The 22,772-nt window shown below is 52.3% G+C and overlaps 1 protein-coding gene across 1 annotated transcript; it reads right to left on the bottom strand.

Annotated features, from left to right (window-relative positions):
- Window positions 1–4,822: 4,822 nt before the first annotated feature.
- Window positions 4,823–20,888, bottom strand: fam53b (family with sequence similarity 53 member B). The gene is made up of 5 exons (XM_076033429.1): window positions 20,508–20,888; window positions 13,495–13,693; window positions 12,660–12,714; window positions 9,477–10,261; window positions 4,823–5,988 (listed from the first exon to the last, which is right to left on the bottom strand). Exons 2-5 carry the CDS (start codon window positions 13,576–13,578, stop codon window positions 5,653–5,655), a joined length of 1,260 nt encoding a protein of 419 aa, XP_075889544.1. The 5' UTR covers window positions 13,579–13,693; window positions 20,508–20,888; the 3' UTR covers window positions 4,823–5,652.
- Between the last annotated feature and the right edge of the window lie 1,884 nt (window positions 20,889–22,772).

Consider the following 22,772-nt stretch of genomic DNA (forward strand, 5'->3'; position numbering starts at 1 on the left):
TCACAGAGGGCAGCTTTCCTTCTCAAAATTGTTGTGGGCAATGCAAGTAAAAGGTGGACTTGCCCCCTTGTTCGCTGCCAAGATGGATCACTGACACGATCAGAGTAAAGTAACCTCCAGCTAACAGGAGCAGCTTTAATTAATGTAAAACAAAGAAAAGTTTATTTTCCAGTTTGTGCTGTTCCACAGTGTGAGGGAGTCTGAAGGTTCCTTCAGCTCCTCCTGGCTGGAGGTCAAAGCCATTAAAGGCAAACACACTCCTGGATGGGCTCGTCCGTAACCAAACATCTCCGGTTGCCCTCGAGGTCCTTCACCTATTCAGTTTTTTATATGAGTTACAAATTAGCAGAAGTTGCCTCGGAGCGGCGACACTCCCGTCCCGCTGCACCTCATTGATTCCACGGCAGAGCCAGATCAACTCTCCAATCAATGTGTGTGTGTGTGTGTGTGTGTGTGTGTGTGTTGGCAAATATTGGATGGAAGAACCAGGAAGTTGCAGTCACACGTGTGTTTCCACTCAGGATGAGCTGAAATACATTTGAGGAAATCCTTTGAGGCTTTTGACACTTCCAACCCCGACAGACCGCAGCCTCAGTGATCCACCGTGAGCATTTTAAAGATCTGGCTGTGCTGTGCTGTGTTTACTTTCCCTTCACTGCTTCAGAGTTTGCGTTCTGTGGCTCTCTGCTCTGGAAATCTGGTCCTCTGTGATGTCACAAGGGGCACCTCACTAATGACTCTCCACGGTTCCTCAGACCAGGCGTTGGTTCCACCCTCACCCTGTTTTTTTGTCCCCGTCCACACAAAAGCAAAGCAACAGATTTTGAAAGACTGTGTAACACGGAGGAGGAAGCTTAGCATTGGGTTGCAAACAGAGGGCTAAACTCTGTGAAGGTTTGAATAAAATAAATAATGATAAGAGCGAGTCGGCACATTAGAAAGACCAGTTGGTCTCATCTTCTTGATCTAACACCACTGTCAGTCTGTTCCCTACTGTAATGTTATCATCATATCATTATTTGCAGGTGTGACTGGAGGCGACCCTGGGAACTGATATTTAACGCTTATTTGTCTCCCCTTTGAAAAGACTAAACAACTTATCACATCCGGCTGCTGCTCCACTGAAAGTAGTTCACAGCGCCGACCCTCCTCTCTTCTTCTTCATTTCCTTCGCAAATGTCGCTGCCGTGGCGTCTCTGTGATTGGCAGCGTGCACAGCGCCGGGGCTCGATGCTTATCTGGCAGTCAAAACCACAACACGCTCATGACTGCGGGTTAGAAGACGCCCTGAACCCCCCCACCCTAACCCTTATTACAGCTACGTGCATGGTGTGTCTGCACGTGCACGATGGAGCTCTGCTCTGTTTCTGCAAAGAGAGCAAAAATCCCCAGTGGGCTGATTAATAATCCCAGACATGTTTCCATCCCATGTGAGAGGTTGTTTTTTTTTTCATTATTATTTATTTAAAGAGTCGCTTGTGGAAGTGAAACCTGCACCCATGCAGAGTATAAAAATACACGTGCACACGGACACACACACACACACACACACACACACACACAGCGGTGTGTCTGAGGCCTCATCTCTGTCATCTGTTTTGCTTGAGCTCCTCTCACACCTGCGCGTGTCGACCACCTTGACGGCCGCCAGCTGTGCGCCGCTTTAAACTTCCCGTCTCCGCCCGTCGGGCTCTTCCTGTCTGAGCAGGAAACGGCGCGTCAGCTGACCAGGAGACGCAGGGAGCAAACTGCAAAACTGCCATCGGCCGCCGAGGGAGAGAGAGAGAGAGAGAGTGAGAGAGTGAGAGAGTGGGACGAGGAGTGCCTCCTGCTCTTCCTCGCCAGGTCACATGACTTCCCCTCCCATGTCATCACTGCCCCTTGGCATCCGCGCTAACAGCACTCGGTGGCTTTGGAGCTTCAGAAGTGAAGAGTTGGTCGGAGAGGCTGGATTTTTACATTTCTCTCTCTCTCCTCCTTGAGACGCACACACGCACGCACGCACGCACACACACACACACACACGCACACACACACACAGAGGCGTCTGTGCTCAGGAGAACGTGCTCGGCTCCGTCACAGGGGACGTGACCCCCCCGCCCCCACTATGCTCATGCTCACCCTTGCAAGGGCTGCATCCCGAGACACTGAGCATGACCCCCTGTGATGTCATCGCAGCGCACAGAGCCTGTGCGTGCGTACAGTGTGGGTGGTGGCGGGCGGGGGGGGGGAGTTGGTCATACATCACTCTGCAGTGTAAACTCAGTGTCCTGGCCTGTGAAAAGCAGGCCTGACCTGGATGGTTTGTGGGTTTTCTGAAGCTTTGTGTCTCTCTGGTCACCTTTAGTCAAAGCCCTCTCTCCCTCTCTTCCTCTCTCTCCCTCTCTCTCTCTTTCACACACACACACACACACACACACACACACACACACACACACACACACACACACACACACTGCGGTTTGATCGCAGATGAATCCAACAGTGTGTGGGTGAGGAGGCTGGAAAATGCATTTCCAAATGCAGTAGTGCAGCGATTCTCTGTGTGTGTGCGTGTGTGTGTGTGTGTTGGGTGGAAGCAGGTCTTTTGTCATTCAGGCCGCTGGGTGAAGTTCACCCTGTTTACTTTCCATTCAGCTGCAAGGCTGCTCGCTGAGCTGGAAGCCTTCTGTTTTTTTCAGTTGCGAGGTGTCGCTGATGTGTTTCTCAGTCTGACTGTGCCAGCGGAAGGGCCAAGCGTGAGAAAAGCACCAACGATTTTTGAAGCATGGTGACATTTATATATATATACATAACTGCTAAAATAACTCCAAAATCTCTGGCGAGAACCCACCCCCCAAAAAAAAAAGGTTTTCTGTTCTTTGTTCTACAAATAGACACATAGATAGTTTTTTCCAAGCACAGGCACGAGGACCTTTGATCGCTGTGTTTAATGAGTCCAATTGGTTAAAATGGCTCCGAGTGGGAACCTGAAAGCGCACACATTCATCTCAGGGCTGCATAACTTCCTGCCGCCGGCCGACAGCGAGCACCGCCCAGTGCTGTCGGGGTCAGCGGGGGGGGGGGAGTCGTGGATGAGCGTGGAGTGAAAGAGAACTACAGGGGCCATGCCCCCCCCACCGCCCCCCCTCAGCCCCCACCGGAACACTGGCCTCCTTTCACTCCCTGTCACTCTGCTGATTAGACACCTTCTGTTTACCCACCGACAACAGAGGGCAGCGCCGGTGGACAGCAGCGGCTCGCCTGCACCTGGGCCTTGTTGGGGGGGGGGGGGGTAAGGTCAGGCAGCAGCGTGCAAGTATTGCACATTTTGAGTCAACTTCCGATCGACTCAGCAGGTCTTTCAAGGAGCAGACGACCAGCATCTTAGCGGGTCTGAGCAAAAATAATAATGATAATAATGATGATAATAATGATGATAATAATAATGCATTAGACTTACATAGCGCTTTTTTGGACACTCAAAGACACTTTACAACAAAACAAAAAAAAAAAGAACAGAATAGGATTAAGCAGAGGCCGGGTTGAACAGGTGGGTTTCAGGAGAGAGTTCTAGGTCTGTAATGAGTCCGGGTTCCTGATGGGTTGTGGGAGTGGGTTCCAGAGTGTGAGGGCAGCGGCGGCGAAGGCGAAGTCCCCCCAAAGTCCTGTGCTTGGTGCAGGTGACAGGTGTGAGGAGATTTGAGTCAGCAGAGGAGCAGGAGAAGGTGTTGGAGGAGTTTGGAGAGGTGAGGAGGGGCCAGGTTATAGAGGGACTTGTAGGTGAGGAGGAGGAGGAGGAGTTGAAACCCCTGTTGAATCATAAAGTAACACGAAGGGGATTTGCACATGCAGACACCAGGGTCGAGCAGCAGCAGCAGCAGCAGCAGCAGCAGCAGCAGCAGCAGCAGCAGCAGCACTGACACATGGCCCACATTCACAGGCGCCTCCCACGTCACTCGGCTCCTCAGAGAAAAAGCCCCTTTTGTTTCCCGAGCAGGGGAGGGAGTGAGGGTGAGGGGGGGGGGGGGGGGTCTCTCTGGGGTGAAGCGCCGCTCAGCTCCGCCACCAAGAAAAAAAAGGGGGATAAGAAAGAGAGAGAGAGAGAAAGAGAGAGAGAGACAGCGGACTTCCCACCCCGGTGCAGCGGCGGCGGCGGCGTCTCCGCTGGCTCGCCGCTTCAGCACACAAACACAGACTCATCACCTCTGCCGCCGCTTGTCTTCTCCCTGCCACCAAACTGGGTCAGTCTGCTGCATTGTTGCGTTGAATCCGAGACGTCCCCCAACAATGAGCCCGCTGTGGCTGCACGCGCTCCGGCCGCACGGCGAGTGGAGAAAACTCTGTCCGAGTGGCCGCCCGGCGTGCTGGGCGTTAAGACAAACAATCAGGGGTTGGAAGGTCAAAGGTCGCACACCCGGCAGGTGAATGCGGTAGCTGGGCAGCGACGCTGGTCGGACAGCACGTCGCCACAAGACGGTGTTAGCGTGTTTAGCCCTCTGTTTGCAGCCTCCTGCTAAAAAAACCATGCTTGGTCGGACCTTCCACTTGCGCCAAGGGGGGGGGGGGGAAACAAGGCGGTCTCAGTGGGCGGAGCTAACACCTGAGTGGGGAGTGGTATGGCGAGGCCCTTTGTGACATCACAAAAACCAGATTGTCATAAGAAGAAACTTGGGGGGGGGTTGAGAGAGAAACTTGTTTTACTGCTGCAGGCTCACATGAGCGGCAGCACGTCCAGTCAGGTGCTGCCGCAACTGGGCGTCACGTGACCGCCTGCCCGCCCGCGGTTCCGACCCGCAGCGCTGCTGCAGCGGGTGAGTAACACGCCGAGACAATCACACGTTTTTAAAACTGTTTTATTTGTATAGAAATATGCTCGTGTTTTACATAACTGTCGCAGTTACAAATTGTAAAAAGGAAGAACATCAACGGCTGGCAGCGTCACAGCGCCCCCTGGCCCGGGGGAGGCCCCAAGTACTGCAAGAGATGTGACAAATCGTCACCCTGAACAGACTGTGTGTGTGTGTGTGTGTGTGTGTGTGTGTGTGTGTGTGTGTGTGTGTGTGTGTGTGCTGCTAACGGTTAGCGAGCCTTGCTAACAGTGGCGCTCACCACCGGCACTCGCCCCGGTGCAGAGAATCGATACAAACCCGCTGTGAATTCTCCCCAGATAGTGGCACAGAGGTCATCGGAGGTCACAGACAAAATGAAAACGGGCTCAAAGTCCATATATCACTTTTTATTATTATTATTATTATTATTATTATTATTATTATTATTATTATTATTGTTATTATCATCTACTGCTTTTGCATTCACTTTACCGCCCCAATCTGTCCTCCTGAACTTCCTGCTTGTCCTGAGACGCAGCCGAGACGTTGCTCGGCGCAGTGACTCGGCGCAGTGACCCCGCCCCCCCGACCCACCCCCCCCTCCCCCCCGGAGCTTCCTCTCAAACACTCCTCCAGGATAAACAAACAAAAGAAAGCAAAGAAAACAAAATGTTGGAACGCTGCCGGCTGCGTCCGCCTTCCGTCCGCTGGCGTCGTCCTTAAGACTAACAGTACTGGTGACTGGGCCGCCCGGTATCATCTACGGGCCCCACCCCCTTCCCTCCAACCCCCCCCTCCTACCCTCCACCCCACCCCCCACTCAAGAGGACGGCAGTCTGGTTCAGTTCCTCTCGATCTGCTCGATGTCCAGCTCGCCTCCCAGCTGATACACGTCCTTCCTCACGCCGCAGAGCCCCGCCCACAGGGGCTCGCCCTCCTTCCCATTGGTCGGCCGCGACGTCCCGTCTGCAAAGTCCGGGGCGGAGCTCCACTCCGCCTCCTCGATGGCGGGGTCCGGCGCCACGCTCTCTTTGGTCCGAGGCTGAACGTCCTCCGCGGCGGCGTGTGGTCTGTGGTGGCTGCGCCACCCCCTGCTGGTGAGGAGGCCCTGGTCCGCCTCGCAGACGTCCTCGCTGGTCACCCCCAGGCAGCTGAGGCTGTGGAAATTCCGCAGTTTCTGTGAAAAGGGAGGAGAAGAAAAAATGTTGGTGGCGTTTTTTTTCCGTTTCGATAAAAGTTCTTGTTGGCCTGGTTGCAGTCTGAGGCTGACTGACGATCAGCACTTCCTGCATCGCCGGCTGCGGCCGACGCCCCAGTCAGTGAACAGGATGGGTGAGTCAGGCTGCTCCGTCATTTGGCAGAGATTAGTCAATGAGTTAATCCTGGGCTGCGTACCATTCAAAACGTACTTTTTATATGATGCCAATTTTCATACTTTGGTTTTGATACCGATTCCAGAATGATACTTTCTTTATATACACCAGATGTTTTAAAAACCCAGTTTGAGCAACAATAGATATTGATGCCAATACATCACAAGACTTTTATTTTCTATTTTATTGCTCATTAAAAATCAGGATTTTCCTCCAAATTCACTTTGTCGTTCCGGTCCTTTCGCTGCTCCGTCCTCAGAACAAATGTTGCATTTGTTTTATTCTGAGCCACCTCGATGAAGTGGCGCCACTTTAAGACTCTTTTGGCATGATGCTAATTTTCACTCTGACGTCAGCTAAATTTCCCACCGTCTTCAGTTCCCGCCTCTGTAGTGTGAAAGCCAATCAGCTGCCACTTTAGATCTTCGTGCCAAACGATAATTAGCCGGCAGGCGCTGAGCTTTGCTTTCTTGGGTATTTTGGAATTTGCCGCCGAGAGATGATTCATTTTTCAATCTTAGATAGCGTTGGATTACAAACGTATCCCAGTCCCAGCCGCGCGGCTCCTCTGACTCTTCGCCGCTACGTCGTGGGGAGAGCTGGAAACTTCCTCGGGGGCAAACCTTTACGTGCCGGCGCTGCTGCCCGGCGGGCCCTGCGACAGCTGCACGCGGCGGCGCGGGAAGCTTTTCTGACGGAGGATTATCCCGTGTGTACAGCTAATGTGGAGAAGGCAGGACAGCTGCATCGCGGCCCGGCCAGCGCAAACGTTGGGACACTGGAGAGCGGGGGCCTCTGAAAACCTGCTCCGACTTGTGCGCTTATGTAATTCCTAATGAGCGCGGGGCGGCCGGGGGGGGGGGGGGGGCCTTCGTCGCAGCTGCGGCCAAACGGAAAGACCGGAGCTTATCCTGGACTGGAACCTTTTTTCACATCCACCGCCTTTGATCTGATGTTCAGTCTCAACAAGATGTGCGATGATAATAAAAGAATAATGATCCCAGAGCAGCTGAGGAAAGCATCACCGGCAGGTTCGCAATCCCTCCCCTCGGTTCTCACAAAAACATTCAGCCGATTCAGATCAATACTGAGAGGTTTCCCTTGGAGGAACTCATGAGAGGTTGGAGAAGGTGAAGTGCGGGGGTCGCGACCCGGCTCTCCCTGGCCTGCGTGCGTGCAGTGGGGGCCGGGTCTGAGCTCCGAGCAGCCGGGAGTCCAGCAGCACTCGGCTGGTTTTCTTGGCTTTGCAGGTGTCGGTGGCACCGCTGGGCTCCCAGCAGGAAAAACACTGCGGCTGACAAAGGTTATTTTTGATGCCAAATACTTTCACCCAGGATTTTAAATAGTAATAATAATAATAATAATAATAAGATCTTTAAATCCGAGGCGCTGACACAACTTCCCACCGGACCAAAACACGGAGGCTCGCGGCTTCGCCGCCGACTGGGATTCATCTCCCGCAACCGACCCCAGAAACTGAGCGCAGAGCCGAGAGTCCACTCATCTCATCCACACTGACCTTGACTCTCCATCAATAGAAGCCGATCGATGGCTCCTGAGGCCTCGGCTGAGGCCGCCGGTCCACCCACTGAGCTCAATTTACAACAATCGATAGCTCTCTGGCCAACACGGATCCCGGCGGTGCAGCCGCCCACGACCTCGCGACCTCCGGCTGCTCCACTTTCTGCCGGGCCGGGAGCCGCGCAGCAGGGGGCCGGAGGAGCAGGAGGAGCAGGAGGAGGAGGGGGAGTGGGGGGCCTTTCAGACTCACACTCAGTGCTCTGTCACTGCCTTCATCAGAGAGGCCACTCTGAGGACCGACGCTATGAGCAAAGCATCAAAGTGCCCGTTTGCTGCTGGGCAGCCAGTTTATTCTGGGATTTCCTGATGCCTTAGCGGCCGCATGGCCTGGAGATGTGTGGCCATAATGTGAATCATGCAGTTGTGCATGTATACTGTAAACAGTATATATATATTAGACTTAAATATAAAAAAAAAAGACATGACTAGTTTATCAACTTCCTCACACCAATTCTGTCAAAATTCTGATCTGAAATTTTCATTACAGAATCCAGTGTAGCAATTGCAGATAATTGTTGTAGTATGTAGTATGTAGTATGTGTATGTATGTACAGAAACACACACACACACACACACTACACACTTGCCTGGATGCCCAGAAAGAGCAGGTTTGGCTTTGTTTTTGCAGCCATCTCTCCTCAACTTAAAACCTCTCCGCAGTCATTCCATGAGGAGTTCATGCGGAACCCTTGTGGGCCACATTCCATTTAGTTGAGCACTTAAAGGAGCAGCTTCAAAACTAAAACGTCCAAATAAAACCTGATGTGTTCACAAAGCAATAACTGCTTTGTCACGAGACTTCCAAATAAGAGACTGACAGAAATGCACAGAGCGGCATCGGTGACATCACAAAGGGCCAATTCGCAGAGCATTGCAGCAACGCACACGCTCAGAAAGTGGAGGCAGCACGACAGGATCGGCGTTGGAACGTGTTTGGTTGCGACGTGGCGGCTTTGGAGGTTTGACGTTGTTGAAATTTTCAACCGTTGAACGACTTGTCGAGTGAGAAAGAGCCGAAGCTGCCGCCGAGGCCTCGCCGTGTGTTGCTGGAGGGGGAGAGGGAGGGGGGGGGGGGGGGGGGCACAGTGTGGGACCAGAGGGAGTGATCCAACACTGACCGTCGTGGCGGCGGCAGCGTTGCCGTGTGAAAATGTTGTGGGTTGCCTCATAAAGCTCTTTACACCCCCGCTGACCTCGTCCCCGTTTGGAACGTGTGTGTGCATGTGTGTGTGTGTGTGTGTCAGGGTTGGGGGGTGCTTGTCGTGTCACAGCACCGCTGCTGTGAAGACAATGCTGAACTCTGGGTGACTTTTCTGCAAAGGGGCCAAGTCCGGCGGTGTGTTTACGACCCGCCGGCTCAACGTGTGGACTGTTGACGTTGTGCGCTTTTCAGGGCAAAGACACAAATTCCTGCCGCGATCGCCCGAGTGAAGCAGCAGCTCCGGTCTGAACCCAACGGGAATGCCCGGCAACTTATTTACGGCAGAAGTCAAAGAAGAAAAGCATGTGTTTTCCTCTTCGCCACGTTCAAACTCTTGAGATTTTATTTGGGACAATTTGGTCTTTCTGTCTCGACCTGCTCGTCTCTGCGCTGCACTGAATGGAATGTGACCCACGCCAGGCAAATTCATCCTGGAAGCGCCTGCAGAGGCAGGCGGGACCTGAGCCGGGTGGTGTTTGTGCAGGAAGGAAGTGCAGGAGCGTCTCTCACCTGAGTCATCTTGTTCAGGTCCAGCGACGGCCTCTGCTTGTGCGAGTCGGCCGGCCGCCGCCGCTTGACGCCGACCTTCTTGTCGTTGAGGACGCAGGGCTGCGAGCGGCTGCGGGGGAGACCCCCCTGCCCGCTGCCGCCGCCGCCGCCACTGCGGCGCTCCAGCTCCGGCGTGGAGTCGGGGGAGCTGAGGGGTGACGCCCCCCGCAGCGGCTCCCCCTGGAGGCAGATCTGTTCGTGAGAGAGGTAGAGCGGCGGTGGAGGGGGCGGGGCCAGTTCAGAGGGGAGGGGCATGGAGGAGGACGGCGTCAGCGCGTGGAAGGCGAAGGACGGCGGCTCCAGCGCGTTGCAGCGGGACGGCAGGCTGAAGCTGGAGCTGCGCTGCATGGCCACGCCCCCCGCGCCGCCGCCGCCGCCCCCTCGCTGGACGCTGCCGCCGCTGTGGCACCGCCTCTTCTCCACCGCCGTCCACACCCGCGAGCCCTGCGGGCGCCAGGCCGAGCGGAAGGAGCCCAGGTCGTCGGAGCAGGACAGCGAGCGGCACTGCCTCTTGCTGGGCGGGGCGGTGGAGTGCGAGGAGGCCGAGTCGCTCAGCTGCAGTTCCTGCAGCAGGCTGCTGATGGCGCTGGAGGTGGAGGTGGAGCTGCCGCCGCCGCCGCTGTCCCAGTCCCAGTGGCCGGAGCTCCGCTGCATCTCGGGCAGGACGTCCCACAGGCTCTCCAGGCTGGTTCCGACCGGCCGGGGCTGAAGGGCGCAGCCGTGGCCGCCGTGCCACAGGCCCGACTCTGCAGCAGCAGAACACATTGACTTCAATCAGACAAGGTCAGGAAAAAAAGGAGGTTGAGTTCGGGGAGTCCATATGGACGTATTCATGAATCATAAAGCAGACAAGAGAAGGACCGAAGGGCTGTGGATTACCGGTAATGAGTGTGTCTTTGCTAGCTGACTGTATTTCTCTGGAAATATGTTGTATTAATGGTCAGAAGGGACTACGGTTGTCACAAGAACCGATACTTCGGTGACAATTCGATACCGACACGCAATAAACAAAACAATCGATACTCGTTTTTTTTTTTTTTTTTCTGGTACCGTCACAACCGACTATTCAACTTTTCCGTTCGCGAGCTGCGTCGATTCTTGGCGGCACTGACGGGGGCAGTATACGCGCGTGAGCAGCGCAGAGCAGCTAGCGCCGAAGAAGAAAACCGAGGAGTCGCGTGTGGGAATATTTTGCAGACGAAGCGATTCTAGACTCAGAGAAGCCGACGTGCTAACAGCGCCTCGGAAGTTTTCAAACGAAATGAGGAAGCGCGTCATTCCTGGCCAGACACCTCAAAGACAGGCACCCCACGACTTGTTTAGAGAATTCAAGGTGAGAGAGTTTCGGTTTACTATCGCTGTGTTGTGACGTTACGGTAACCTGAACATGCCTACGTTCCGTCATCGGGGCTCGAGAGCCCTAGCTAGTCGCTCCCTCGCGGTAATAGAGGTTTAACGTAATGTAACGATACTGCCTGCGTCATTATACGTAAGGTGACACGATGAGATACTGTCTGACAGTGTGTTACTTTGTGTTATTTAAACTTAATTTTTTTTATTATTATTATTCTTTTCCTTACAGTATCAATGTGATCTAGACCAGGAGAAGCAGGAGGAAAGTCACGCACTACTGACAAAGGCAAAAATCACTGACGCTGTTATGGCCGTTGGAAGCTGGTACTAGAGTTTTTAATTACAGGAGATCCGCCTGCTGTTGTTGTTTTGTTATTTAGTTGTGTATTTACAAGAAGAACAATATTGTTTGAAGCCACTAGATTTTAATCTATACCTATCTTTTGGCAGATAGCAGTGTGAATGAGTAACGGCTTCAATGCTTTCAGTGTCTAGAAAAGCTCTATATAAATTCCAATCCATTATTATATTTATTTTTATGGACTGTTAAAATGTTGAAAATGTTCAATATAAAGAATGTTAAAAAAAAAAAAAAAAAAAAAAAAAGGAGATTCTCTAACTCTTCTTCTCTTGTTAATAGGCATTGGTTTTGTTTAAAACGTAAAAACAAAACAAAATGTTTGCCTCCGCATGAGCACAGATGCATCATGCAACCTGTTCCATGTTAAAGAGGGAAAACAAGTAGCAAAAAGAATCCTTCATTGCATGGGTTAGGGTTAGGTTTAGGGTAACCCGGGCTCTTCAACCGCCGTGTGAGGTGTGGCCACACCCACAGCGGCGGCCGGCTCCGCCCTGCAGGAGCGTGCGCCACTTCCTCTGATGTTGCACTAAAAATAAATCAAGCACTTGAGACGGCAGCTGATGTGCGATTTGGTTTTTCCACTTTTATTAATCCCCCTCTCCACGGAAAAAAAAATGTTTGAAGCAAGAAAGAGACCCACGGAATCGTGCGTCACATCTTTGTATTTATTTATTTTGTTCCTCCTTCCCACTCCAACTATCTGCCTGGTGCGTTTCTGTGCGTCAGCGGCGTCGTCACGATGCCGCCGCGGCAGCAGCAGCTGCGCGGGTTAACTGGCAGAAGAGGTCGGTGACCTCTGGCTGAGATACTGAACACTGCGGTCGATGTCCACTGCCTCCCCTTCTCCACTGCTGCTGCGCCGGGGCGCTAAACTGCTCAACTTTACTTGGTTCCAGAGGATGTGAAAGACAGTTGTCGTCACGCTCGTCCACACGTTACCAGGTTTTGTGGGACATCTTGTCCTCTGTGTGTGTGTGTGTGTGTGTGTGTGTGTGTGTGTGTGTGTGTGTGTGTGTGTGTGTGTGTGTGTGTGTGTGTGTGTGTGTGTGTGTGTGTGTGATCTCCGGCTAATGACACGTTGTGAAAACGTGGTTATGCTGCGCGCTGCTTCTCGGCCGTAACACCTGTCAGACATGTTTCACGGCCGTGCCATGCGATCGGGCGACCAGCTGTGGCAGATGATGGCGCGCTGCCCACAGTTTCACTCTGGAACTCTCTCACCTGACCTCTCTGCTCTTCTCACTCTCCGTGACAGTCCGCGGCGCTCCCTTTTTTGCGGTTTCGCGGTGGAACTCAACGAGGACAACAAACGGACGAGAGCAGCGCAGGCGTCGTTGGGCCGATTGACTCAATCGAAGTGAAATTGGTCCCATTCTGAAACCCGCGGGTGTGTGTGTGTGTGTGTGTGTGTGTGACATAGTGAGACTTACCCATGAGTCCGCAGGAGAAGAGTGCCGTCCCCTGACTCATGGTCGGTGCCTGGAGCTGTGGACATGCAGGACACATTCACACTCACTGTCAGTTTTGCAGGAAAGTCAAATGAAGCGATTTGCATCCTGGTCAGCAGCTCAGTCCAGCCTCAGTGTGTGTGTCTGTGTGTGTCAAAGCTGTCCAGGCCAGCATGCATGTTGTCGCGCATTTTTCCCCGCTGAGAGGTTCCACTATAAACGGCTCTAATTGAGGCCCCCATCCGTCTCAGGGAGTGATGACTTCATTCCACGTGGCCGAGAGGGCAAACCAGCTCCACATTTGTTTCGTGTGTGTGTGTGAGTGTGTCGGGTGGGGGAATTTTTTAGGCTCTGAGCTGGCGACAACAAGCTTTTCTTTTTTCTAACAGCACGGACGGCGATTTGAAATAAAGAAAACCCCCCAAAAAACAGATTCAGAGCTGAGAGGTCTTGTGAAACTGAAACTGACACACACACACACTGAAGTTGTCAAGTCAACACACACGACTCGATGCCGGATGACAAACATCGTCACCCCCCCACCCCCCGCCCCGGCAGCAGTTGGGAGCTATTATGGTGAAATTATCGCGGTTTCAAAACATGCCCCTGTTTCCAGTCTTTACATTCAAATAGTGCTTTTGACGTCACTCGCTTCCAATGTAGAAATGAGTCACGTATAGAATTTGACGACAAAAATACACTCAGGGGACGTGTTGGAAAGTTGAATTTCAGCAGCTGTGGAGGAACAAACTGTGGAACAACAAACCTTGCCATGGTTAAACGCAGAAGCAGAAAGGACAGAGGAATGATTTCTCACCGAGTCGGTGCTTTTGGATGTTACATCGTCTGCGCCCTTCTTTTCCAGCGTTTTCTTGAAAATGATCACCATGTCAGTGCACATGCTGGTCTGACGGGGCTGCTGCTGCTGCTGCTGCTGCGAGGGTGGGACGGTGGCACCATCTCAGGCGGTGCGGTGCGGTGCGAGGGTTCACGCCTCCAGGAATGCACTTTCAATCCTGCACAAATGAAGAGCAACAGAGGCCACGTAAGGCAGAGAAGCATCCAGGTGGCCCAACATCCTCAGTTACTCTCTTTGTTTTAATGGACTGTAGATTTCAGCTTTTCACGCTATTCTTGCGAGGAGACTGTCCGTGTGAGTGAGTGCAGAACAATGTTCTACTGGGTTTCACTCGGCCCTCTGACCACAAGCGCTCTGATCTCCCACGGCATGAATGAAAATATAGCTTTGGTCAAGTGACGTTACATTTTTCAACATCCCATGTCTGACACTCAAGGGGTCCTATTGTGGCCATTTGCAGTTTTTATTAATGCATTCATTTTGGCGGTTTTACCTCCAACCAACAGTGGGCAAGGTTTGTTTGGTTTGAGCCGTTGGGGCCGCACAGCCCCTCCCCCCCAAAAGCCCCCAACCCCCCTTCCCCACATGCTCCAGCCGTGACTCCGCCTTGGAACACCTCATTCCCTCGCTAGTTGGGAAGATCGTTGCAAGCTCTCATGCAGTGACAACTCGGCCACATTAAAAAAAGAAAAAAAAGTTTTTAAAAAGTCTGTCGAGGCATTAGTGAAAATCAGCTCGAAATTCAACTTTAACTTAATTTAGAAACACGTGGGTTGTCATTCATTTGTACTTGCTGGCACATCAGTATTGCATGTTAAGTCTGCATTTCATTATAGGACCCCTTTAAATTCTGCTTGTCAGGTTCAATTCCACAATTCCTGGTTGGAAATCGTAGGTAGGGCGCAGTCTTTCTTCCACGTCGCCAACCACACGAGTTAAGTCATCGATGCGTCTTGCTTCACTTCATGTTGGGCTGACAACCCTTCACACCCTTGGTGTTTTTTTTCCCCCTTTCTTTTCTTGCCAAATGTGCTAAATCTCAGCGAGACGACGCAGGAGCGGAAGCGCCTGCGGCGACGGCGTGGACACCTTGTGGGAAGCAGCCGATTGTGCTGCGGGATTGTTTTCAGAGAATGTCAACGCGCGATGATTCACGAATGAATCCCAGCTGTCTGCAGCTGTCCCCTCCTTTCCCCCCCGACCCCCCCGACCCCCAGCCGCCCGCTCCACCTCTCCATTGAGAAGCGTGTCACTAATCTTCCTGAGCCGCCTGTCGAGTCTGCAGGCAGCCAGAATGTGATCCTGAAAAGTGCCGAGCGCTCGTCGTCCAATTGGCCGCCTCCGGCTGGTCTCACGGAGCCTCCGACCGTCTGAAACCCAACCGCTCCTCCTCCTCCGCTCGGCCGGCTTCCTGCTTCCTTCAGCAGACGGCCGATCGGCCAAGTGGATGTTGTGGCGAGCCGCCGCGGACCCCAAACAGTATTTCAGGAGGTGTCACCTGGGGGGAGAGCTTTGCACCGACTGCAGCTCCAGACTGGAGCTCCTGCAGCAGCTCCTTTCCCTCTGGCCTGTTTGTTTGTGTGTGTGTGAGAGAGAGTGCATCTCCTCAAAGAGCGTCACAGCGGGGCTGGGGGATGAGCGGAGCAAAGTCAAAGTTGTGTAACGGAATACTGCAGGGCTGGCCGGGAATAGCCGACCTTGCGGTTATCAAAACAGCGCTCTTCACATTAGAGCTGCGCCGCCGTTGCAGTCAAACAGCTGATTGAACGCAGATGTGCATCTGTACACTTTTCCAGATCGCTTTCGTCAGGTGGGCTGGGCTGGGCTGGGCTGGGGGTCGGCGGGCTGGGGGTCGGCGGGGAGAGTCTCTCTGAATGACACGACAACTGCAGGCAGAAGAAGAAAAAAAAGAAGGCGCGGTGGTGGTGGTGGGGGGGTGCCGGGAGGACGCGCTCAAAACACAATGGAGAGCTGTGCACAGAAGATGAGACACCGTGGGAAACAAAAGGGGGCGACATCACAGGCTGTGGGTCGAGTGTGTTTTGGGGGTGTGGGGGGGGGTCGACAGTAGAGCCCGAGGGAGCCGAGATACTGGAGATGATGTTTGCATTCAGCCTATGATTTCCAGCAGCGACGCCCAGCGAGTTATCAGCAGCCCCCCCAGACGCTGAGGGTCAAGGACTCGCAGATCTTGAACCTAAAGCGAGGACCAGGACCAGTGAGCCGGGCCTGGTCCGTTTATATAGCGTGTGTGCGTGACCATTAACCACGCACAATGTGTGTTTTACAGCTGAGATAGCGACGGGTGGCGCGCTGAGGAAGCCGCTGTCTGTACACCGACCGGCCCTAATGGCCTGCAGACGGGCCGAGCTGGCACCGGCCGAGCTGGCGGCGGGCGGGAGAGAGGAGATCAAACCTCAACCCAGAGGAGCTCTAATTGGAGGCGTCACGGAGAGAGAGCGCTTCCACAACTCTGTTTACCCAAACACAAACGAGGCTAAGTGGCGTCTTCCTCCCCTGAGTGTGGCAGCGGCTGCAGGCAGGAATCCCGGCGTCGGGCGTCGCGTCGTCACATCTGATCCCAGCGCTTTGCAATGGGCGAGGTTCATATTTAATGCGGCTGTTGCAAACATCCATCCACCGCCGCCATGCAATCATGAAATAAAGCCAAACCTGTCAGGAAAGACAATGCAGGGCCTCCTCGACCGGCTCGAAATCGGCGTATTTCACTGGCCACACATGCGCGAGTAAGTGGGAAATTCACTCGTACTGTCTCAAGTTTAAAGGGCAAAGGTCGACCATGTGGGGGCAGCCTGCTGCCCTGCAGCCAGTCTGAAGTGCAGATCAAGTCCCCAGCGGGAGGTTGAACGACTGCTCCTCCTCCTCCCCTCCTCCTCATGTCCAGTCGTCATCTCCGTGATGGCGACTGGACATGAGGAGGAGGTCCCGCTGACTCCAGATAATGGCTGGACCTCCTCTTAAGCAGCTGCAGCGCCGCTTTATCTGCGGCCAGGCGGGCGCTCTAATCTCTGAATTAAGGGGAAGAGGAGCGCTTCCCTCCGAGATGCGGTTGTGTCTCACATGCAAGAAGAAAATGCTGAGTGGCAGCGGCGGCAGTCTCTCCCTGGAGACAATGACAGCAGCGTCTTGTGACGGGCGCGCTGCGGCCAAAACTTCCTTTTCCACCGGCTCTCGTGACTTGAGAGCTGTCACACAGACACAGCCTGCTCACACTGCGAGGCTTTAAGAGGCTCGACGGGAAACTTGTCTCGTTGATGAGGTCACTGTGAGGAAATTGGAAATTTGCAAGAGGAGGAAGAAAAGCACTGGAACGCAATCCAAATGCAAATCCAATGCACTTTCTAAAGTTAAGATTTCCAAAATCTTCCAAAAACTCCGAACACACACACACACACACACACACACACACACACACACACACACACACACACACACACACACACACACACACACAGTGTGAGCTACGGCGGAGATGCAGAACTGCCGTCGGCCCACTAAAGCTGTGGTTTCTAATTAGAGCAGCTTTCGCATGTACGACTGCGACTGTAATCCCGCCGGCTGGGCCAACATTACATAAGGATTTGGCAGCTTTGTGTCTGACTGACAATTAGAAGCTAATCCATTTGTAGCACTTGGACGAGTGACGGAAACAGCGGCGCCGATCGCAGCACCGCCACGGCGAAACGTGACGGCCGCAAACGACGCCATTGTCGAGTATTTATAGGCAAAAATGTCTTTTCCAAATTGGCCCACTTATTGGATTACGACGTTTAAAAGCTTTAAGTTAAAGTGCGAGCCGGTTATTATGCGCCTGCTCCTGCTCCTCCTCCTCCTCCCCCTCCTCCCCCCTCCTCCTCGGTGCAGAAGATGAACTTGTTGAGGCGTCGCCGGGCCGCTGCCGTGCCTCCGTGCGTGGCAGTTAAACAGATCTGTGGCCTGCTGCTTACGCTCAACAATCCCAGGATTGCGACCGTTTCAGTAATCCGAGCATCTGTCGAGCACCTGAGACGCCCCGACTTTGAAACCTAACTGAGTGATTTACGCTGCTCTTCATCGCCTCGTCCTCGCCCACAGGAAGATAGGCCGCACCTCACCTCCGCAGGGGGGGGCGGGGGGGGAATCTCTATGTTCCTTAAAAATCTCCTCTTGAAGTTTGTGTCAGTTGTGCAGGATCTATAGTTGGACTGCAGCTGGATAATAGCGGGCGTGTTGACGCGACAGCGCAATAAAAAGACGAGACAAACAAGCAGCGCTTGCACAGATCAGATAATTGCAAGACAAATTGCCAAACCAGTTCTGCTTTTTTTTCTCTCTCTCTCCCTCTCTCTCTCTCTCTCTCTCACCGGTACTGCGCATCACTTTTGGCTGAGAGAGGAAAGAAGAAAATCTGAGCATTTTCGAAAACCCGACGCTCGTCCCTTTTGTCTGCGCCGTCATTAATTAGGGCGCCACAAAGGGGAAGGTGCCGCCGAGTTTTGCCACGGCCCGGCTTTACCCCAGTGAAAAGAAATTTATGAAACTCATTGTGGGGGAGTTTAGGGGGGGGTGGGGGGGGGCGGGTGCGCTGGCCCACAGCTGTCTCGGCGTGTTCACAGAAATTAGGCTGTGTCAAACGGGAGGCACGCTCTCCATGTAAAGCAGCGCGGTGAATGGCGGGGAGGGACGAGGCGAGCGCGGCTGGGAGGCCTGGACGCCAGTGATCAGGCTGCATTGGAAGGAACGGAAGGCCTGGGGTACCGCCAAGGTCTCGCAGGCACGCAGCTGCCCACTTACCATAAACACAAAGGCTCAGCATGGCCACGCACGGCGAGCCAAGGAGGCCCGCGCTCCAAAGCCGGCCTGCTGTTTAATTATCTCATACATAATCGCTGGCACTGTATACGTCTGTCCAGAAGAGGGGGCCTTTTGTCGCGCGCTCTAATCAAGGCTTTCAACACACCTGTCCGAGTCGGGAGAGAAACGGCCTCCGCTTCAACGCCGCCTCCAACAAATTCCCTTAATTGCGAAAAAAAAAAGTTGGGGGGCGGGGAGGGGGGGCCTCAGGGTTATTTATATTACACCTTAATAGACCCGAAATGGAGAATAAGTCACAGAAGAGGAGAAAAGGATCTGCGAACTTTCAACCGCCGCGTCGCGCTTTGCTCTCGAGACCCCCCCCGACAAGACAAGAAACAGAAGCTTCCGTGATTATGGAATCACGAGAGAATTTCGTCTTTTCCGCTTGAAGTGAAGAGATAATAAAGTGTTCAACAGCAACAGTTCCCTCAGAAGGAGCTGCTGGGCCCTCCAGGTGGATGCCTCTCCAATTGAGAAGCGCAGGCAGTTCCCTGAAAACTGAGCTCAGCCAAGTAACCAGCACAAACAGTCCCTTAACCCCCCCCCCCCCCTTCCCTCTCTCACACACACACACACACACACACACACACACACACACACACACACACACACCCTCCCACCACCACCACCTCTTTTTTTTCCTCCAAAATCCCTCATGAAAGGGAAATGAGTTTGGCAAAGAGCGTCGTGGTGTGACGGGGGCTCACAGAATGTTACACGCAGGCTACAGAGCAAACAGGATTTTTGAACTCCACAGAAAGAGCCGGAGCAGGCCGATGCTGGTGCGGCTGTGCGTGTGCCGTGCGTGGAGCTCGGAAGAAATAAATCATGCACCTCAGTTGCTGAACTTCTGCGCGAACCCTGCTAAACTCAGTCGCCGTGAGACGAAGCACGATCGGGGACACGCGGGACACTCGGGCTCGGTAACGAGCTCTTGGGTTGAATTATCCCAGCCGGTCGCTTCCATGACAGAAAATCTGTGGGATAGTGTGTCTGGCCGTGGCTGTGTCCATACCTGAGGGCAGGGCTCGTGAGATAAAGATAAAACAACAACATTCCACTGCCACTGCACAAACTGCGGCGCGCAACAAAGGGGGTCTCAGAGACAAGACCCCGAGGACTGGCGCAGGCCAAATAACGTGGCCTTGTCAAGCAGGAAAGGAGAAGAAGGAGGAACACACACACACACACACACACACACACACACACACACACACACACACACACACACACACACACACACACACACACACACACACACACACCACGCTACAAGCTGCTGTTTCAATAATCACCGGCGAGATCTTCACAACCCCCAAAGAGAGGTGCGTTGCTCCAAGCCAGAGTGAAAAATCCAGTTTCACACAAACACTGATTGTTACCCGGTAATGGCACTGTGTGGCGTTCATGACAACTTGATATGTGTGAACAAATGCGGCTGAGTGAAAAAAAAACCAAGTGCCAAAACACTGTGCTCACTCACTGTGCGCTTGCTCGCATTTCTGATGCGTTCCAGCTGATACCTACATTTGATTCAACCCATATGAAGGTCCCTCTCTGCTGCATGCATGTTAAAAACCTGACCAAACTGTTGTTTTATGAGCAGGACATGTTCATGTATATCAAATTATTCCATGATGACAATGGAAAAGAAGACAATTACTATTTACAGAAACTTGGGGTTAGGCTGACACTGTTGTACATGTTGTGCCTTTGACTTAAAAAGTCAACAACAACAAAAAAAAAAGTTGTGACTGCTTACTATTCAGCTCTACGTGAACGACCCTGCAGCACTATTGCTCACATCTTAATAATAATGGACGTGACAAACGTGGCATTCATGCGATGAAACACACTTTAAAAGGAACACACACACACACACACACACACACACACACACACACACACACACACACACACACACACACACACACACACACACACACACACACTGGAGCCGCAAACCACTATAAACTACTACGTTAACTACTAGCGAGCTAGGTTAGCTGCTGACACACACACACACACACACACACACACACACACACACACACACACACACACACACACACACACAGTTGAGAAATGAGCCCAGAAAGTTGTCATTCACTCACGAGCATCACGGTGAGAGTTTCGGGACTTTTCCTCCCCGTCTTCTCCTCTCCTGTGTTCAAGCTCGCTGCCCCGTCATGTCCCTGCTGCCGCTGCCGCTGCCGCTGCCGCTGCCCTGGACGAGACGTGCTGCGACTGGAAGTCAAAGGGAGCAGCAGGTCGCCCGTGGTCCTGCTCCAGGCAGCGCATGTAAACTACAACCCCGGCGCACAAACTGTCCAGGATCGCACGCTCGAGCCTGTGACAACACAAGCGGACCGTACCATGTGTGACAGGGAGGTGGGGGGTGTAGGGGGGGGTGGCTGAGTTGGACCGGGCGAACACTTGTTGGCGGCCGCCAAACTTCCAGCGCCCGCGAAATTCCTCGATTGACGTCTTTGAAGGGATTCGAATGAGCGTGTGCATCGCTTGGATATTTTTGTATGACTGTCTTGACTTCCCACCCCCCCCCCCCCCCTCGCGCACGGAGCCGGCGGCGGTGCTGCGCGCCCGGCCAGTCATGAAAAGTAATCACAGTTATGAGCTGTGTGCATATAGACAGGGCTCTCTGGCAATAAACAGTGGCGTTAACGTTCTAAATTCTAACCAAACTTAGCGACTCGAGAGTCATATTGGGGAGGGACAGAGACGAAAGGGGAGTGTACGTGCGCAGGGTAAATATACAATATCTGAATGGTCCCTCTGTAATAGAAACCTTTACATTTATTGCAAACAGATGTTCCCCTACAGAGAAATGAATCCGCCCTGGAAGTTCTCTGTTCCAGCTGTGCACATAGCCACTCAAACATAAAATTTGAAAAAAACAAAAAAAAAAACAATAATAATAATAATAATAAATGATGGCAGCTGGTGTTCCTATAAACATGTTGAGCTATTGAAAACTTAAATAAAGTATCTCATAAAGCTGTGACTAATCTTGTGAAAAAATAATAATAATATGACCGTCATAAAACCTATCACTACTTCATAAATGCAGAAAACGTCATTATTCCCTGGCAGTTACTTTGTTGGGTCACACCTTAGTCCATAACATCTATTGACACAATAATGTTTCTACCATCAGTATTTCCTGGTCATTTTTGTACCAGGAAAAAAAATCAGAATGAGAAACCATATAATAAATGATAACTTGAAGAGTTATCATTTATTATATGTATTTCAGATGAGTTGTTCGAAACCATTGTATTTCTTTGTGGTGTCTGTTCTGGAAGAACATTTCTTAGTAGAAGAAAGCTCTGTACAAAAAGCTGTGCCTGACCTGGTCACATCTTTAAAGTTCCTCTAAGTTTTTCTTAAGAATTACACAGCGCACAGCTTTAAAAAAAAAAAAAAAAAAAAAAAAAAGGACATCTTGCTCATATAATATTGTTAATTCACTACAATCCAGACTGAAGACTACACTACACTAGTATTCAACGTTGACAGAAGTCAATTATAACGGCAACTGACACTCTGCAGTCATTAGATATGGCTGTTACAGTGACAAAAGCTGCCTCGGTAAAAAGATCCAGTGTGTTCTTTGACGAGCCATAGCCTGTTACATCATATCGCATTGAGTTCACTTCTTTTGTGGGTGCTCAGGTTCATGCACTGGGCCTCAGGAGGGTGGGGAGCGGCAGCTCCGGCTCACCCCTGGCAGACAAGCATTGTTAATCAAGAGGTAACATCTGTTGCATGCCACTAATCTCCCCCAGACAGTCAGACCGCTCTGCTCGGCTTTAGACTGTCTGCCTTTTGTGTTAAGGGGCACCTCGGATTTGTCCTCTTCACGCTGTAAGCTACAGTGTGGCGGTGACAAGTTGTTTTTGTTTGTCTCTCTCCCTCTCTCTCTGTCTCTCGCTTTGCTTTTAACACCTTCAGCTGTCCTGAAAGTCAGCCACTTAGCAAACATATGCTGCCTATACGACACTGTAAACTTCTCGCCTTGTTTCTTGTGGCAGGAAGGGGGCAGATGACTCACACAGAAACAGAACAAAACAAGCCAAAAACCCTGTGTACTGCAGAGAGGAGTCTTTGCAAATCAGCACCAATTCTGTGCTGTGACCATCTACACCACAGGGGGCAGTGTCCACCAGTCACGTTTCCCTCGAGGCTGAGCCGGAACGATGGACTGTCTTTTTGCGCCGTCTTGAGAGAAAACAAGCTTTGACTCAGGTTGTTGTCGTTTTTTTTTTGTTTGTTTGTTTTTTTTGTCACTTCTGTCTTGAACCCAGTTTGTGTAACCGCGGGGCCAACACTTGGCTCGCAGCAACTCAGAAGCCAGCCAG

Source organism: Nelusetta ayraudi, unplaced genomic scaffold (genome assembly GCF_046127955.1).
Source record: "Nelusetta ayraudi isolate G7.1 ecotype Tasmania unplaced genomic scaffold, CSIRO-AGI_Nayr_v1 ptg000042l, whole genome shotgun sequence".
NCBI lineage: Eukaryota > Metazoa > Chordata > Actinopteri > Tetraodontiformes > Monacanthidae > Nelusetta > Nelusetta ayraudi.

Coding starts and splice junctions, on each gene's coding strand:
- fam53b (XM_076033429.1), bottom strand. CDS start 13,578: ATGTGCACTGACATGGTGATCATTTTCAAGAAAACGCTGGAAAAGAAG. Junction 10,262..12,659: donor CTTCTCCTGCGGACTCATGG/GTAAGTCTCACT, acceptor CTGCTGCTGCAG/AGTCGGGCCTGTGGCACGGC. Junction 5,989..9,476: donor ACCTGAACAAGATGACTCAG/GTGAGAGACGCT, acceptor CCCTTTTCACAG/AAACTGCGGAATTTCCACAG.